A 19905-nucleotide genomic window follows, 5' to 3' on the forward strand; every position below is an offset into this window, starting at 1 on the left:
ATAACATTCTTGAAATGAAAAAATTATTAAATGGAGAACATATTAATGGTTGCCAGGAGTTAGGGAGAAAGTGAGGGTAGGACGGAAGATACAAAAAAATTTAATTAATTCAAAGCTAGAATATTTTTAAAGCAATTTAAGGTGACATATAAGTGGGATTGTCAGTGTAATATTTACAAAACCATTTAAACTTAGTACAAGGCCAAAGAGATAAAAGCTACTTGAGAAATACTTGTTAGCCGAATAATCAGAAGCAAATACCACCTTACATTTGATTTTATGGCATCAGCAAGATTTAAGCCAATATTGACAAATGATAAATTCTAAAATAATCTATTTCTTGTGATACAATAATCTATTTCTTGTTTGCATTAAGCTAAAGAAATTACAACAGAATATCAAATTTTAAAACAGTTAGATTTGAGCTACTTTCAATAGTAAGCCAAAAAAAAATCCAAATGACTTTTAACATTTTTTGTGTTTATCTTTTAAAAAATTAGTAGAACAAATGTTTCCCCAGAGAATTTTTTTTTAAATAGTGTTTCTATTATAACAAGACTAAAATTTGGAAATTTGGGCATATCAGTCTATTATTCAGGGTAGAAATAGGGTAATGAACTGGCCATATCCCCAGAGGAAGCACTTTAGGACTATGTGTGCTCACTCAAAACAATGAAATAACTATTTGCACTGAAGGCACTGAACTACTGCTTCGGAATCCTCATTAAGGGGGCACAGTGCCCCTTACAGAATATTAAACAAGAAAGGATCTAGCAGGGATCTGGATACTAGAAAACAAGGAACAAACATAAATGTGCTCAGCTTTTAAGACAGCAGAGAAACTTTTTTTCCCAAGAATTTTTAAAAGTCTAACAGCAAATGTTTGTTAGCTACGCTAACGAAGAAGTTTAAAGTAAAATATGAAGTATTTTTAAAAGAAGTTTTATTCTTCTATATATTCAGAGAATAGCAAAGAGCAAAATCTACTAAGAATTTATGAATATTTTAGAATGTTAGAAAGTGTAAATGAAAAACCGAAAATCTAAAGAAGTGCACTTTCCTCAGGAACAGGTTGAAAAATACAACACGACGGCTTTTTCTATTATTGTACTTCCCATAGGCTTTTCCTTCCAAAGACAAGAAACCTCAAGGACACACAAAAACCCATTTAAAACACTTTCTTGTGTCTTTCAATCTCAATTCCAACAAAAAACTTGTAGGAGTTGGCATCAAATTTAGGTTTGTAATGAAGTGTGAATTCTTAAAATATGGAGGTTGGCTGCTAGCTACATTCCTTTGTTTCTCAAATCAGTGATGGAAAATAAAATATACTGAAATGTTTAAACTGTGTTTCCTTCTTATTGCAACAAGTGCAAGCTATCTGCAATATTATCATAGTCTCCCTAAAATGGGTCTAAACCACCTCCCTCACCTTTTAAAAAATGATTCTAGGTACAGAGTTAACTCTTGTGCTTCCATCTTTACAAATCATATAGATCAGCAGTCCCCAACTTTTTTAGCACCAAGGACTCCTATGAGAATCTAATGCCTGATGATGACCTGAGGTGGAGCTGAGGCAGGGATGCTAGTGCTGAGGAGCAGCTGCAAATACAGATGAAGCTTCCCTCACCTGCTGCTCACCATCTGCTGTGTGGCCAGGTTCCTAACAGGCCAGGGAGGTACAGGTCCCTGGCTCAGGGGGTTAGGGATCCCTAATGTAGACATAAGACATAACCTTTGAAAAAATCTTGAAAATGCCCCAGTAATGCTGTTACTATGGTAACTCTTATAGGCTAGTACTCTCAAAAGACAGACTCCTGAGTTTGAACAAGCTTACCTCACCATTTTCTATACTTCTCCTCTCATAAAATTTGTCTTCTGCCATAGCACAAACACATTCATCAGAAAAAGATCTACCTTATTAACCATATAGAATCTATTCTTTTGGTCCAATGATTATTTCCAAAGTTTATGTTTCTGATGCCTTTTCTCTTGGAATATTGTCCAAGAAAACAACAGAAATCAAATTCTACTTTTGATAATCACACAACGTCAAACTTTCTGTCAATGGTCCCTTTGAGTTGTCTTTCCATTTTTCCCGATCTGTTTTATGCTTTTTCTTCATCAAAATCATCTAAATATTTAATAGATAGCAACTACAAAAAGTATTTTTCTTTATTTTTAGGGATATGATTATGATAGATCATAAGCATTTATCTTAAAAAGACTTTCCATAAAGGAAGACATACATATATCAGCTCTATACAGCAAAGAGAATTATACTTCATTTAATGATAAATTCCATTTGTATAGCAAATTAGAGTGCATAAGGTGATTTCATGTTTAATTCTTACATCATATCTGTGAAGCAAACAGAATAGACACTATTTTCTCTACTTTAAAGGTGTGGTTTTATGGGGGAGGGGCAGGAAGCCCTAGGCTGAAGATGACCAGAACTAGGAAATAGTAACCCTTTCACCACTCAGAATTACATGGCCTTGGGCAAAACACATAATGGGATAACTGGAATCCTCCTTAAGTCAATATAGACAATAGGAGAGCTTAACTATCACCTCTGGGAAGTATTCTTTGTACTTTCCATCCTGAGGCCTAAAAGCTGGGTTAGAGACTTGCACTTGTACGTAGGCTGTTCTGCTACCTCGTCTTTAAAACATTGTTATTGTGGTAAAAAAAAACAAACAAACAAACAAAAAAAACACATAGCATAAAATTTATCTTAACCATTTCTAGGTGTACAGTTCACAAGTTTTAAGTATGGTCACATTGTTGTGCAACCAATTAATCCTTTTTTACTTGACTATTTCCCCTACTAGATTATAAATTCTTAAAAGCAAGAATCATGTTTAGTTTGTTGCTCTATTTTTAGTGCCTAACAAGCCCGATACATAGAATATTATCAATAATACTGAATGCACGCTTGCTCGCTCTCTCTCTCTATGCTCACACCTACTCACTCGACTATTCACCTAACTCAGAATTAATTAAGAAGTAAGGTGTTTAAAAAGGGGTGTAACTGTTAATTTAATTCAAAACTTTTTCTGATGTGGCCAACTGGTTTTCTACCTAAGTATATGGCAGATATTCTTTATAAACTGGATGAGTGTATAATCTGCAGCTCCAAGACTTTTTTCAAAACTACATTTAAACAATGTGATAAAAGCATTCATCAAAAAAAAAAAAATACTGCATTGGCAAAGTTATTGAAATTAACAATATTTTGATTTTCCTAATTGTTTCTTGAGTATGTTGGGCTAAACAAGAAGCCTAAAAAATTAAATATCATATGACTGATCCTATTCAAGCTTTTTGGTATACTGTCCAGAAATAGAAAGTGAAAGACTCTAGAGTGTCTAGTTAACAAATCTTTTTTTATTCAGTTTATACTAAATTCTTTACTTTATTGAATTTACTTGCAATAAAAAAAAAATCTTGATAGGACACTAAAAATAATTATTGATGATAAACTACTATGCCATTTTTTGGGCATATAACTCAGGATTTGTCCAAAAAATTGAGTCACACTACAACAACAAAATTTCTATGCACATAGCTATGTTATAAAAGTTTCTCACAGTTTACTTATATAAAAACTGAAAAATGCAATATTAATAATCCAAATTTATCTCATTAAGAAATGTTTACATGTAACTATTAAAATTTGTAATACATTTATAATGTTACTTTGATCAACTACAGATAATCATCAAGGTAATGACAATTATAACAGAAAGAAAAAATTTAATCTCTTAGCACCTTCTAGTAACAGGAAATTAATAATTTACATATGTATGTCTCAGACAAAAGTCATTAAAACATAAAAATATATTACATTAAAATAGAGACAATGGGAAACGTAAAATTTTTAACTATTAAAAACCGCTTCATTTAAAAAAATAAATCATGGTGAGTATCATGCTTTTATTTTTAGAATATTTGGATACATTTAATAGAAACATGTAACAGTTCTGTTTTAAAATGTGACTATTTCAAATAAATTAGAAACTACCTTTTTTTTGTAATTATTTAAACTTAAGATGAAAAATTTCAGATGCAAACTTAAAAATGTCCAAGAAGTAATATAGTTTAAATAAAAATAGTTTAAAATAAAAAATAAAAGTGATAAAATAAAAATATAGTTTAAAAATTCTTTGAAGGGGTACATAAGCAAAAAAAAAAAATTTGAAGACCACACTACTATCCAAACCACTGCTTCTAGCCGTAGGCTTCTAGATTTGAAGCGTTTGCAGATTTGAAGAATTCAGATTTTTCAGCTTCTTACTGAATAGTATCAATATAGTTAAAGCTATGTCCTAAAAATTCAACCAAAAAAACAGTACTTATTTTTACCTAGAATGGGAGAAAATTAAGGGTTCGTGAGTCATACGTACCATGTTCAAATCAGCTGCCTGACTTACAAATTCTCTAGTAATAACCTTCTGAACAATGAGGCACGCTAGACTGAGTAACAGCATTCCTCATCAAGAGTTAAAATTATGGGAGCTTTGAGGATGTGTTTCTTTCACAGAGGTACTTAGTCAAATTATCATTTAATAAGTTAAATTATCATTTAAGAGTGTCTACATAGTAAGATTATTGGCTGCTTTATCAATATTACTGTAATCACAGAATCTACTGCAAAAAGTGGAAGTATGCTACAAAGTATCTGCTGGACCAAATTGCAAGCCTTATCAAAAAACACCAACCAAATATTTCATGACCATTTAGACACACTTTAGATAAACAGCAATTCTAGAACACAAAGCCTCTTAAAATGCAGTCTCAATTAAAAAAAAAAAATCACTGAAAAAAATTTGCTAAAGTATTTAAAAATAATTCTAATACTTTCAACTAGTAACATTTCTTTACCACCCCCAGATAAGAGAGTGCATTAAGGTGTGGGCTGATATTGATTTAAATAGACGAAGTAATGCATTTAGTAAAAGGAAGTGAGATCTTTGATGGACAGTTCTTTGAAAAAGGTTAAAAATTCAAAAGGAGTGACTGCATGTGGCTCAGAACCTAAAAGCTTTTTTCTCCTCCCAATAGAAGAGCAGTCTCAAGTAATAACTGGTTGCCATGGAGATAAGAAACTAGAGAGATCAGAGAACTCAATTTGCAGTTAAATGGGCTGGAAACAATCCTTACATCTTGGTGAAGAAAAGCGATTAAAACTATACATGGATTGCCAGAGGGACTCTTTTTCACCTAGCATTTCCCAACCTCATTAATGAACAACAAGTCTAAAAAACCAAATGAAAACCCAAGGTGTCCATTGATTGAACTCATTAAACACAATTCAGGATTTCAAACGTTATCACAAACACTCCTATTCTGGATGACTTTGATTTTTTTTTAATGGTACTTGTTAGTAAATACTGGAATCAGACCAAAATTGTGTTCAAGAACAAACTAATATAACCGAGGAGACTAGAACTTCAGTGGGGAAAAAAAAGCATGACAAATGGAAAAGTAACCAGAGTAAACAGCTTCAAGTAGTGAAAATCAGGTTTTAAAAAACCTCTTTACAGTCAACCAGAATACCTTTGTGAGTGCTGTACAGGGCTGCAAACGTCACCATGAAGAAAGTCGTAGAGTATTTTCCAGCATTAACTAAATGAGGAAAGGCCCTTTTTGTGTCTCGGTATCGGCGCAGGCACTGGATAAAGCGAAGCCAAGCAGGAATGCACTGAACAATGGCCCGCACACCATACGAATATTTGTGGCAAATTTCTGGTTCTGTGAAGATTTCGAAGAAGAAAAAATTATAACTAAAAAAAAAAAAAAAAACTTGTTCACATCATTTAACTGTATATTGTAACCACTAGCAAGTTCATAAAAGCAGGGAGCCTGGGTTTCAGAATCACTTTCTTCTTTGCAACTATTACACTCTCAAACTTTTTAGTGGTAGATATGCCAAGGAGAGAAGGTAAAACACATACGAAGGACCTAGTGGGAAAATATGCCCTCTCAGGTTTCTGACTATCTCTTCTGGAATCACTTTCTGTGGAATGTAGTAAAATCATAATAAAATTAGAAGATGAGTGTACTCCAAACCACTATAATATAATATACTCACTAGAGGTTGTTCATGCTATACTTCTTTTAAAAAAACAAAGAGCAGAGTGTGTATTTTTAAATGAGAAAAATGAAATTGGTATATCAATTTTTCTTCAAATTCTGAGAATGTATTATAGAGAGATCAGCCTACAATACAGTTGTCATCTGCTGGCAATCAATGAAAATGTGTTGGCACCAGCTTCATTAACTTTTGCTAGTCATATGTTTCATAAGCTGTCTATTTGGTCTCTGCCATTAAGGCAAAATTCCTTAATAATCTGAACTCTTGGCATAAACTAAGAGTGGCAAAAAGAGTCAGTAGGAAAACAAGGTCCTCGATAAGAATTAAAAAACAATCTGCAATGACTTTTTCAAAGCACTTGATCTAGCTCTAAATAACCAGTATTTTTGATCACCATCAAGTAATACTATGATGGCAACTGCTGGCACTAAATCATTTTGTGATATAACTACCAGTGTACCAGGACTTTATTTTTTATTTTTAGAACTCTTTAAGTGTAAGTTGTAAATCTCTTGGCAAATGGATGGCTAAAATCATAACATATAATTTAAGAGCCAAATCAGAAAAAGAATGCCAAGTACATTTAATTAAGTTTGTAATATTATTGGATGAATTTTCATCATGATCTTAAAAGTCTCAGTTATCATTCCCAATATTTCTTGGTTTACATTGGCAGTTCAGTAGTGTAGATGCACATTCATACCCTACCTTCTGAATCATTTGGCAACAGGCCCCCACTTTCATCCCACTTGAGCTCAAAACTGTAGAAGCAGATCATATATTCCAGGTCCATCAGTATCACTGACAGGCTGTTCAGCTGATCAGCCAGCCAGAAATCAGCAAAGCCTACCTTATGGAAGGGGGCTGTAAATACTCGAAACTGGGAGAAAGAAAAAAATCGAACACAGAGAAACAAAAAAATTCATATTAAATTTCTCTAATTCATGTCTGACCATGTAACATGATTACTCTAGCTGATAAAATGGAAATCAATGAACCAATCACACGCACAGGGACCTGGCAACAGTGGCTAGTTTGAGAATTAGTAATGAAGGGAATGAGTTGAATGCATAACTAAGAGAGGGAATAAAGAGGGTGGGGGAAGGCAGGAATAGCTACAGTTAGGGAAAAAAAAGTAGAGAGGTGGGAAGAACTGAAGGCAAAAGTGGAAATTGGCAGAAAGCAGAAGCACTGATGGGAGTCTAATGTTAGGCTCCAGGGTAAATTTTGCTGGAGATCCAAAGGCTGTGATAACTTCTAGAATATGCTTCCATCTTAGCTGGGATGAGAGCTTAGCTAAATGATACAAAGCTCTTTGACTATAAAGGATAGAAAGGGATGAAGGTCTATCATCTGAAGCATGCCTTATTCTCTAACCAAAGTCACTTTCATTCACTAATGACATGGTGATGATTGTATTTGTCTTGAAATTATGTCACAAAAACCAGTCAGCCCACATCCCATTGTTATGAAAACAATGATAAATGAATTCAGGTTAAATGTATTGAGTGCTAATCCATGTTGTGTATTTTTCTCATAATGCATTTCTCAAAATCCACTAACTATAACAATTCTATGAGTTAGGTATTACTCGTATTCCCATTTTACAGAAGACCTACAACAAGCTCATCCAGACCTAGGCATTGGAAACCTGTTTACCATTCATTGCAAAGGGAAATCTTGGCACTGCAGAGGCAGAATTTGATATTAATGTAATCACTAGAAATAGCCTCAAATTGTGCAGAGTGCTTTGAGAAGCCTTGAGTGAAGTGAAGACAGGATGAAGGCAGCTTTAATCCTCACCCCGTCAGACCCTTTCTATCCTGTACAAGTAAAAATGGACTCCTAAAACAAAGAATTCTGAGTGAGCAGCAGTTTTGAGAAAATAAGTCAAAATCTGTAGCTCTCCTGCCATCTAGCTATATTCATTTAAGTAGACATATTCAGCCTGAGAGACTAAAGCTCTCTCTTCTCAGACTTGCTGTTTTTTTTCTATTCTTTCTTTAACTATTTCCCTTTACAATTTTAGGGAGATAAATGGCTATATTACAAATCAATTCTCGGTGTCAACTATCTATGACAGGTATTGACTTGGAACTTTGGAAGTCATACCAGGTGTCTGCAGGACACAATACGGGTTTGAGATGTTCTGTTCTAGAGCTGATATATTTTGAGTTCATGTCTTGATCTCTTGATCACTGCTTACTCTTTCAATAAGTTGTACAGTAGGCCAGAGAGACAAGCTATATTGTTTCCAACCATAAGCTCCAGATATAGCAAACTTTTTTTTTTTTTTTGGAAGGAGTGCCAGTTTTTACAGTATTTTAAGAATCTCTAGGGTATAGAATAGACTTAAAAGATTCCAAGAGACAGAAATAAGGGGATAATTTAGGATATAACACCAAAAGATCAGAAAGTCTAACTCAATCTCTAGCCACTGACTTTTGTAAAATTGGTAGCCTAGAGCAAATTTTTTTATTTTTCACTGACATGAGACAGACTACCATTACTCTCACAATCTGCCAAACCCTACCTCAAAACCTGGCTAATACAGAAAATCTTCGTAAGAGCAGAAGAGGAGAAGAATGCATTAAATAAGAAACAAAGAGACAGAGTGATGGGACTGTAAAAGGAAGGGAGTGGCATGAAAACAGAAACTGGGAGGAAGGGAAAGAAGAGAGAAAATGAAAAAAGGAAGAAAGAAGGGAGTAGAATGTTGTATAATATAACTAATGAAGGAAAAAATATAATTATAGTCATTCATACATTTAACAAAGATTAAGTTATTTACTCTATGTCAGGCATTGTGGAGGTACAGAGAAAACAGTCTCTGCTCTCAAAGACTTCGAAGACCCACAGCCTAGCTGGACAAATAAATACCTAAAGAAATAATGAGAGCACCTTGTAGTAAGCGCTATTATGGCTATATATACAAAATACCCTGCAAATAAAAAAAGGGAGCAAGTAGTTCAGCCAGAGATAAGGGTGGGTGGGGGTAGAGAATAAACAGATCATACTTAACTCCCTGACATCTACATAGTCCAATTCATCTTAGATTTATTTGAATTCCCCCTTTTCAGTGAGAATTCTTTTTCCTTTCTTGTTCTAGCTTAAGTCTTTCAACTTCTACCTTGTTATTTTGATTAAAATGATAACAATTCACTAATACTATTAAGAAACCTAGATACAAATCTGGATATTTGATGTTTTCCCACATACACAAAGAAGCCACTAATAAGTTATTACAAAGGATATATGCTAACATCATCTTCTAAGTTAATGCAGATAAACAGTTTAAGGAGATAAAGTTTTAATTTCTACTTTCCAGAGGTTAGTGAATAATCACATTCTTTCCAAATTTGACTTTTATATTCCACTAGTTTGATCCACTTGATCAAAGTTAATCATCTTAAATAAAGTGACTACTAGGTCTAGCTGTTAAATGGTAGTGGTTAAGAGTAAAGATTATGGAGCCAGACTGCCCGGGCTCATATCTCATCTCCATTACTCACTGTGTAACCTCATTTAACGACTCTGAAGTTCAGTTTCTTCATTTACAAAATGTGGATTAATAGCAGCTAAAACCTCATAGTTTATTAAAAGGATGTCCAGAATAGTGCATTATTAAATGAGAACATCTCTCTAATCTACTCTTATAGTAGAGACATGTAAAAACTTTACTATACAACTAAAGGAAATATTGGAAAACCCAATTCCCAAATTATATACTAAAGTATTCTAATTTAAAAGCTTTAAGTAGCCTTCTATAAGAATGAGTTGATATTTTGTTTAGAAAATCAGAGGCCGTATTTATATCTCTTAATTGGATTTCCAATTAGGGCAAATACAGATCTGGAGAGAGGATATATGACCTCATGAATGTAAATAAGCTATAATAATTTGACATACACTATCAAAATAAATCAATTTCCTATAAAAAATTTTAGCTTTCTGGGAGGAGGAAAGTAGCATATATCAATTCAATAGATTGAAATTGAAATATGGATATAAATGGCACCTAGTGACTACCACTACGACCAAGTGACATATGTTCTTTTCCCACTAAAAATTACAGAAAAAAAAGGAAATACAATTTTACTTTAAGATGAGGCTTTAGTACATTTTACTAATCTATCATTTCCTATTACATTATTATTGCCAACCTATTCCATAAACAAGGCTTCATTTACTAACACACTGCAGATGCATAGATAAATGACCATTAAATGGGGAATCATTCTGCTGATAAGATTAACTGGTCATGCATGAATTATAGCTTACTATTTAAACAAAGAAGGATACACTGGGGAAATGCTCGCTTGCACACAATGTACACGTCCATATTATTCTATTTCAATGATGCCTTCATATTAACACCTAAGTGTTCTGAGTCTTTCAAACCTCATTTCAAAATAACTTTATAAAGATTTCACAATAATCGAGGCAGGAAACAATAGGTGTTTATAATCTTAGATTAATTTCCTTGTAACTAGAAGAATACTATATCTTTAAAGCAAATAACAGTTTTAAAACTCTGCAAAATCTAGTAATAAAAAGACAAATAATTTCAACATAAGGTAATCTAATAATATTGTACTATCTGGAAATGATTTATTTTTAGTGTAAATTTCAAGAGAGAAAAAGTGGCTCAAATTTTTCCTGTCTTAAAAAATGTCATCTAAAAAGCATGTTTTCTAGATGATGACAAAATGTATTAAAGGTGATGGTGTACTTTATGACATCAAAATATTCTTGTACATCTAAGCTCCACACTCAATTCAAACCTAAAGTTAGGCCTAGCAATGCTATGCTTAAAGGAAATTAGTTGCTCTTTTATTTATTTATATTTAATGAAATTGGAGGAAAAGAGGGAGAATCTCAATATGTGATAAAAACCCTAGTGGAATAAATAAATATAAACAAATAACAACTTTGGCAAAATAAATGAAGGAGATTTGGACCATTTTCTTTTCCTGATCGCTATAAATACATACCTATATTGGAACATAGGTTGCTTGTTATTTGAATACTCTTTTTTATATATATAAGAAGGCTGTATTTTATGTCTTCAGGTTTAAAAAATGTAGTTAAAGCAATATATAGAAAGTGTACAAAAAAAAAATTCTGCTAACCCTAAGGGGTATAGGAAAGAAAAAGAAATAAAAACTACAGTTTTCAAGGCAGTATAACTTGTAAGGTGAAAAAAAAAGTGAGAATAATTATGAGAATTCTGAAAGGTTGTGTAGAGATTGGTCAATTTAATCACTAATCTTTATTCTACTGTTAGTTGTAATTAATAATCTAAGAAATAATTATATAAAAGCATTCCCAATTGATTTCCAAACAGAGCTGGTTTAATTTAGGAGTAAGCAGAAGTCCCTTCCCAGAGCTATCTTTGCACTATCACAAAAAATATAGCTACCATTTCTGCAGGAAATTCTGTATCCTAATGCTGAGACTGCGTTTTGAGATCATTAAGAAATACGTAAAGTGGAAGAAGAAATGAAATTTTATTATAAACAGAGAATCGAAGTCAGTTTCTTAAGCTAAACTTGGTGATCTTCCTACTGCTTTTAAAAAATGACTCTTTCATAAAATAAAAATGTTCGGTGGACTATTTATATCAACTTAACAGAAAAATAAAAGTTTTATCACTTTGTTAAAAAAGGAAACTTACGGAGTTCTACATGGTATCACAGCTGATTAAGTAATCTGTATAATGAATTAATCGCGAATTATTAATTTGCAAAATCACTTCAAGATCTGGACACTTCACATTCCATTTCTGGAGGAAAAAAATGCACGTGTGCTTTTGCCAAAGACACTGCACTGAGGAACATCAGGTGTACCTGTCATACTGCATTCTTTGCCCCTAGATCTGGGGCACCACTATAATCGATGTGAACCAAGCCTTCTGAAGTTGTGCAATACAGCGGCCTTGGTTTCATTCTGGAGGACGCCAATGACCAATACACCACTCTAAAAATGGTACATAAATTTCTGGACTTACCAGCAGTTTAAGCAGCCAAAACCGGGATTTATAATAGAAAGTTTTGGTGGGGTTGATAAGAAAGAAAACCATAAATCCATAAAGGACAAGTGGATACACATATGTAGGGATGACACTAATTGGAGCAAAGAAGCATGCCAGAAGGCTCAGGCACCACAGTATTCCAAGGAATCCAGCAATCTGACAAAGGATGGGGAAAAAAAACAGGAGAAAAAATTATTTTAGTTTTACCATTACTCAAAAGTCTCTGTAATAAAACAAAGGTAAGAAAAGTGTTTAGTATTAAGTCAAAAGTTCTCTTCAAGTAGATGGATTTCAGTACCCACTAAACCAGCTTTAAAGCTAATGCAAACTAGAGTTGTGAGACTTTACGTCTTGCTTTGATTACCTCAAAGAGATGCTGATGAGACAAATTGCTTCTTGGATTAAGTTCAAAGATGAGCACATGATTTACTCCAGCCTGTCTCCAACCATACGTGTTGATGCCCAGTAGGAAAAGGAATTCAATCAGAAGAAAGCCACCCCGATAGATTCTTATCAAGGGCCATATACTTCTATTTGTTTCAAGTTTAAATACAGCTGAAAGAACATCAATTAATTGGGAAGTTAGAAAATTCATAATGTCTCTTTTAATTGTCATTTTTCTTAATTGTCAATGATAAAGCTCTGGCATATGAATTTTTTTATACATAAACCCAAAATCTAGATTATCTCAAGAGCCTGATGAACTTGCTTCCAGGTTTTTTCCCTTCTTCATTTCACTCTGCAAAATCTCACCAAAATAATTTCCCTAAAATTTGACTTTTAGCATGTTAGTCCATTGTTCTATTAGTTTATTAGATTACAGAGAATCGTGGTGAAATAGGTTAGAACCATAAGATCAGTTCTGTCAGCTGGGGATTTCTGGAATGACAAAACTTCTTTGGCTTTGTTTTCTCCATCATTAAACTGGATATAGTAATATTTACCTCACACATTTGCTGTGAAAATTAAGAGAAATAGTACACATGAGTGCAATGTGAAAACTGAAAGGTCATATAAATGATAACAGTTAATACTTAAAAAATGCTTACTATGTACAAGGATTGTTCTCAGTATTTTTACACATAATAATTCATTTAATCCTCACAATATCTCTGTGAGTTAAAAACTATTATAGCCATTTGATTGATGAGGAAACTAGAGCACAGACAGGTTAAGTGATCTGCTCAGGGTTACTAAGTTAGTATATGGCAGAGCATTGATTTTAACTCAGAGAGTTTTGCTTCAAACCTATACTCTTAACCACTATATTCTATTGTCCATATATCCATGCAAAAGTTCAGTACCACTATTATTGTACAGCACTCTAATAATCACGACATTCCCACACCTTAGCCTCAAGCTTTTTACAATCTCATCTTTAACTTGTTTTTCCCAAACTTACCTCACAGTGCCCCTAAACATTAATTCTTACCTCCTGATAAATTTTATTATCCTTTTAACAAGTTCTTGTTTCACATTGGCTTATGTTGTTAAATGTCATGACAGATTAATAATTTTAAAGGGCTACTTGAGTTATGTGAAGAATAAACTGCAAAGGACCAAGTATACTGTTACTGCATCAAATTAAGGTTATTAGGAATCCATAAGAGAAGTTTTAAAAAATCTAAATAGGTAATTCTTCTCCTTCATGAAACCAAAATATCTGAGATGTGTAAATTTCAGGCAAATTATTAAATATTAGGTCATGTCCCCTTAGAAACTACAGCAATTATGTACATTATTTTTTGATGTGAATGTTTGAAAAAAAGAATTGTGCTTATACATGCATTGCTATTGTTGTGTTTCTCAACTCTCAACATTGTTATCATTTAAGCACCTGCTGGAAGATAAATAAAGATAGACAGCTGGCTTTTTAACTATATTTACCCTGCCTAACCACCCTCCACCCTCCCCTGACCCACAAAGATCAAACAAAGAAGGGCTCTGAGGTGAGAGAACATAATGCACAACACTAATGCATAAACCAAACAGTAAAAAAAAACTCAGACTGCCTCACAAAAACCTAGTCTATATTTATGAAAGAAAAAACCTCCATTTGTCCCTGAATTTTAAAAACACGTGTTTTCAATTCGTTCACATAAAAAAAAAAAAAAAGAAGTTTATTTAATTAATTCTTATGTCTTATTTAATGATGATGATAATACCATCGTGCTCATCTTGGAAACAAAAGAAAAAATTCCACATATAAATGATAAGGTTTTCTCTATGGAAAGAACAACTCTCATCATCACATACACCATACTGATGAAGTGTTTCACAACTATAAACACGTTTTACTCGCACTTCTTAGCTGAACTCTATAAACTGGTCTCAAGCTATCTTTTCATTCTTATTATCTAATACTCTCCTTTACCTTAGGTGAATTTATCACTTCTCTCCTTCACAACACACTCCCTCCTCCTCCTATACCCCACCCCCTACCATGGACAACTAAAATTAAAATCTCTTCTCATCCATCTTCTTCTCTTAGAGTATCTTTTATTCCATCAATGTCCAGCACAAATGTCACTGAAAAAGTCTTCTCTGATGCTCTCATTTAAAAGTAATCACTTGTTCTTTTGACCTGCTTAGCACATTTAACACTATCTTGTTATATATTATTATTGTTTTAATATATGTCAATCTCCTTGGCACAATAATAAACTTCGTAAGAAAAGAGATTCTCTTTTCTATCTTAAGACTCATAAGTATCGAGCATAACTGTGAGATACATAAAATTTGCTTGTTGAATGAATTCTAAAACATGAATGAATGCTTAAACTCATTTAACAAATAAGGAAACTGTTTCAGAGAAGTAAAGTGATGCCCTTAAAGCCAAAACAATTAACAGGGGAGCTAGGACTGAAACCCAGGCAAGGCCTTTTGAAGACGAATTAAGTGTTCTTTCCACAACAGCTAGCTTGATGATCTGAGACTAGGTTTTTTATTGTAGTATTTACATACATTCTGTATAAAGAGTGCATTCATCTGAAGAAATAGAACTAGATTAAATATGATCATAAATTATCCCAATATTAAATAATGAGCTTATGCAGACGATAATTAAAGTTAATTTTTAGTAATTGGAAGGATAATTCTAAAAATACAAACGATAATGCATCATTACAGGTAAAGTTCATATACTCTCTAAAAGCCAATACAACATGGGTTATAATTTCATAATGTGCAACTGACAATCAAGAAAAATGTTTATGAGAAATAATGAGTTCAGTATAATTATTTCTTAAGCATCTGATATATATGCCTGGCATTGTATAGGAACTTGAAATACAAAAGCAAAAAATACAGTCTCTGCAATCAAGAATAGTAAGTGTGACAGTGATACAAACCTTCCTTGTTCAGGCACTATTATGAATACTAAAAGTCCACAACAGAATACAATGGAGATTTATACAATAACACTTATTTCTAAGTCATGTATCTTTGTAGACTTCAATGAGCAAAATTTAATCCTTTATTAATGATTCACAGTTACCATTCTAAGAGTAAATACACAGACTCTTAACGTATGCCAGGATTATCTGCCCTTAAAGTAAAAGTCTTCAAATGCAATAACCTTTGAGATGAGTATGTTTTTGCTCTTGTGTGTGTGTTGTATATCATTTAATTTCATCTTGGTCCTTCTATCTCAACCATTCAAACTTCCACCAGTATTTTTTAAACCCCTATTATGTCCCAGGCAGTGTTCTAGGTGCTGGAGAACACTGGAGAACAGGAGAGACAAAAGCCCAGGCATCAAAGAACTTAAATTCCAGTGGGAAAACAGGTATGTAATTACAAGTGCTCTACGGAAAACTAATGTAGGCTAAAGGAATAGAACAGGCTATTTTAGTGTAGAGTGATCGGGAACGGAATTATTAAGGAGATGGCATTTGAATAGAGTCTATATAAAGTGACAGAGTAAGTTATGTAGACATCTTGGGGAAGAGCCTCTAAGGGAACTGCAAGGGCTCATAAATGGGAATGAACCTGGAGTGTTGAACGAATAGTAATAACACAAGTGTAGTTGGAAACACAGTGAAACTGAACATGAGGAGGATGTAAAGTCGGAAAAGCCCATAAGGGCAAGATCCTTTAGGGTCTTGTAGGACATAGTAAGAAGTTTCAATTATATTGTAAGAGAAGCCATTAATGGATTTTGAAGAGGAGAGTGACATGATCTTACATTTTAAAAAAAAGACATTAGTGGCTATAAGGAGACAAGAATGGCTGCAGGGAGACAAATTCAGAAGGCACTTGGCAGTACATTAAATAAGAAATAGCAGCTTAGACAAGGATGTCACTGGTGCAGGTAGTTGGGTTTAGGGCATATTTTTAAGACAGAGCAACAGGATGTGCTGATGGAGCAGAGATGAGGTATGAGGAAAAAGAGAAGCAAAATGTGTTTGGCCTGAGAAAGTGATGACAGGTGATGTTCTATGGAAGAGAAAGTATAATTGAGTGTAAAAAAAAAAGTGTCCGTGTAAGTTTGAGATGTCCTATTAAAACATCCAAGTAGCCAATCAGATAGCATTCAGAGATGAGGGAGTATATATACTTGGGAGTCATTAGTATATAGATGGTATTTATAGCCATTTGTTGCCTAGGTTAGGAAACAAATGCAGGCAGAGAGATTTGAGGATTAAGCCCAGTAGTATCCCACCGCCAATTTAAATGTCACAAAGAAAAAACAGCTAGCAAAGGAGAACGGGAAAGAACTACCAGCAAAGTATAATAGATAACAACTGAAGAGTGTCAAGGAGTGATCCACAATGCCAGATGCTGCTGGGGGGTATGTCATATTCTGTTGGGAGGTTTAGAAAGATTATGCCTCCTTTGCTGTTATATCACTTCTTGATGTTGGGAGTGCACCTGCTTCTAGCAATTCCTCCTACTTCTTTTTAATTTTTAACATCTATAGAATAGAAAATTATATAACCAAGCTTATTAAATTATATGCAAAGTAACTGTAAATAGATTCAGCAAAGGATGTGAGAGAGTTTCCAAAAAGCAAGTGAATGAGCTTTAGTATATGAATTTTGTAACATCTTATTTACTCTCATCTATGATCAAGAGCTGAAATTCTTGAACACTGAAAAAGCCTGAAAAATTGTTACCTGAACTCTGGAAAATGATGGCGAACAAGAAGTCATTAACTAGCAATGTTTTAAAGGATAAGATATGCAAAGAGAAAAACAAACCAAAACAAATGACCATCCCTACCATCCCATCCTTCATTTATTTATAAGAACAAAAAACTTAGCCCTAACAGATTTCTCTTTCAGTAGCTGTGGTAGTTTGGTAGTAGCTTTGGAGGAACAGAATATGACAACAGGCATACTAGTGAGAACAATTTAATTAGAAATTTAAACTCCTTACCGGCAAGTACAAGGGTAACATTCAGTACAATGAATATTCCACAAAATAGGCCAACTCTAAAAGTAGTCCATGCTGGTGCGGGCTGTGGACAGCAAAACAGCATTTTGGGTAGAGAGCAAAATAGAAGTACACTTAGAATACATTGTAATAAATCAGTAGGATGAACCTCAAAGTTCTACCATAAAAAATATTTTATGATCTGAATTTTTAGAAATCTGAAACAGAATCATCCTTTATCATTCTAAAATACTAGAATAGAGTTGCCAGTTATTTGAGTCCTTTGACAGAAATTTGAGTCACTAAATAAAAAAGATTATAATCTTAGGAATTAAATTATATATACCCTGATTTTCTTATAGGAGAGGTTTAATTTTTACAGTATGTGCATCTTTAAATTTCATAAGTCAGTAATTCTCAATTAGGGTCCACATATTTGGTACTATGAATAATAGAGACAAAAGTGAAAATAAGAACATTTCATTTTCTGATATTTTTACACTATTATACTGGAGTAGTTTAAAGTGAATTTTTAAAGATACACTAGATTCTCAAGAGACTGGTACATCAGAATCTCCAGAGTGTGTAGGTTCAAAAGTATTTTTCTCTATTACACTGTAATTTTATATTTAGAAAATGACAAAAAGAAATCTATTGTTTTCTAAAATAAATAAAAGAAAGTCTGATATTTTAAACCTAAAGAGATGAAAAACAGAGATAATCTTAGGGATTTAAATATTTGCTATGAATATTATAAAAAAACTTTTGTTGTTGTTAGAGGTGATACTACATTTAAGATACTTTAAATGTTTTCCAAAAACCTTCAAACAAAAAAAGCATTGAGACACCATCTGACGTATTATTTATTTATCAGTAACAGATATTTGTAGTATTGTTCGTTCAGGGTTGAAAGTATCCAGAAGAAACACAGTCATTTGTCTTTTTCTGAATTTTTTTTTTCTTTAGTTTAAAAAAACACCAGACCCTCCACACTAGAGATAACCATTTCCATGTTTCCTTTAGCTTTGCCATCTCTACATGTATTTAACACCTTAATTTTTCAAAATTAATTTTCTTATTTTAACAGCTTTATAGAAATATAATTGACATACAATAAATTGCACATATTTAAAGTATATGATTTGTGTCTTCTCTGGATGCTTTTAAGACTTTTCTCTTTATCTTTTATTTTAAAATGGTTTGACTATGATATGCCTATTGTTTTAAACTGCCTTACTGACTAAATTGACAATAATCTGCACATATTTAAAATGTACAATTTGATGTTTTGATATGTATAAACACCTATGAAACTATCACCATAATTAAGAAAATAAACAAAGCTATCACCCACAAGAGTTCCCTCATGTCCTGTAATCCTTTTCTTCTTACCACATCCTACCCCACCCCCAAGCAATCACTGATCCGCTTTATATATATTTATTTATTTGCATTTTCCAGAGTCTTAGGTAAACAGAATCATACAGCATGTACTCTTTGCTGGCCTGGCTTCTTTCTCTCTGCATAATTATTTTAAGATACATCCATGTAGTTCCATATATCAATGTTTATTCATTTTTTATCGATGAGTAGTATTCCATTATATGGATATACCACAATTGCTTATCCATTTACCAATTTATTGATAGACATTTGGGTTGTTTCCAGTTTTAGGCTATTATGAATGAAGTTGCTATGAACATTTGTGTACACATCTTTATATGAATATATGCTTGCATTTGTTGTGGGTAAATACCTAGGCATATAATGGCTAGATCGTATGGTTGGTAAAGGTTTAACTTTTTAAGAAACTGCTCAACTATTTTCCAGGATTATATTATATTTCACTGACAGCATAACATATCAGAGTTCTTGTGCCTTCAACATTTAGTATGTCAATCTTTTTAATTTTAGTCCTTCTAATAGATGTGCATTATCTCAACGTGGTTTTAATTTGCATTTGCTACTAATGATACGAGCATCATTCTACTCACATGCTTATGTACCACCATACACCTTTCATTAAGTGTCTATTCCGATCTTTTGCTGATTTTTAAGTTGGGTGTTTGTTTTCTTTTTATAGAGTACTAGAGCTCTTTATATATTCTGGATACAAGTATTTTATCAAATACATTTTGTAAACATTTTCTTCTAATCTGTTGCTTTTTTCATCCTCTTCACACTGTCCGCAAGAGTGGAAGTTTTTAATTTTGATGAAGTAGCATTTCTAAGAAATCTTTATGTAACCCAAAGTCATCTGTACTTTCTTCTACATTTTCTTCAAAAATTTGTAGTTTTAGACTTTCATTTAGGTCTATGGTACACTTAAAATTAATTTTTGTACATGGTATGAAGGATGTATGGAAGTTCTTTTTTTCAATATGGAAGCCAATTG

The 19905-nt window shown here is 33.0% G+C and overlaps 1 protein-coding gene across 1 annotated transcript in view; it reads right to left on the reverse strand.

Moving 5' to 3' along the window:
* XPR1 (xenotropic and polytropic retrovirus receptor 1) overlaps positions 1 to 19905 on the reverse strand; it is a 125716-nt gene that overhangs the window by 21727 nt on the left and 84084 nt on the right. The window contains exons 7-11 of the mRNA XM_011361214.2: positions 17514 to 17595; positions 12499 to 12689; positions 12111 to 12290; positions 6809 to 6980; positions 5563 to 5757 (exon numbers count right to left, since the gene is read on the reverse strand). Of these exons, the coding sequence (XP_011359516.1) occupies positions 5563 to 5757; positions 6809 to 6980; positions 12111 to 12290; positions 12499 to 12689; positions 17514 to 17595 (820 nt within the window). The remainder of the gene's footprint in view (positions 1 to 5562; positions 5758 to 6808; positions 6981 to 12110; positions 12291 to 12498; positions 12690 to 17513; positions 17596 to 19905) is intronic.

The sequence above is a fragment of the Pteropus vampyrus genome, unplaced genomic scaffold (assembly GCF_000151845.1).
Source record: "Pteropus vampyrus isolate Shadow unplaced genomic scaffold, Pvam_2.0 Scaffold65, whole genome shotgun sequence".
Lineage (NCBI taxonomy): Eukaryota > Metazoa > Chordata > Mammalia > Chiroptera > Pteropodidae > Pteropus > Pteropus vampyrus.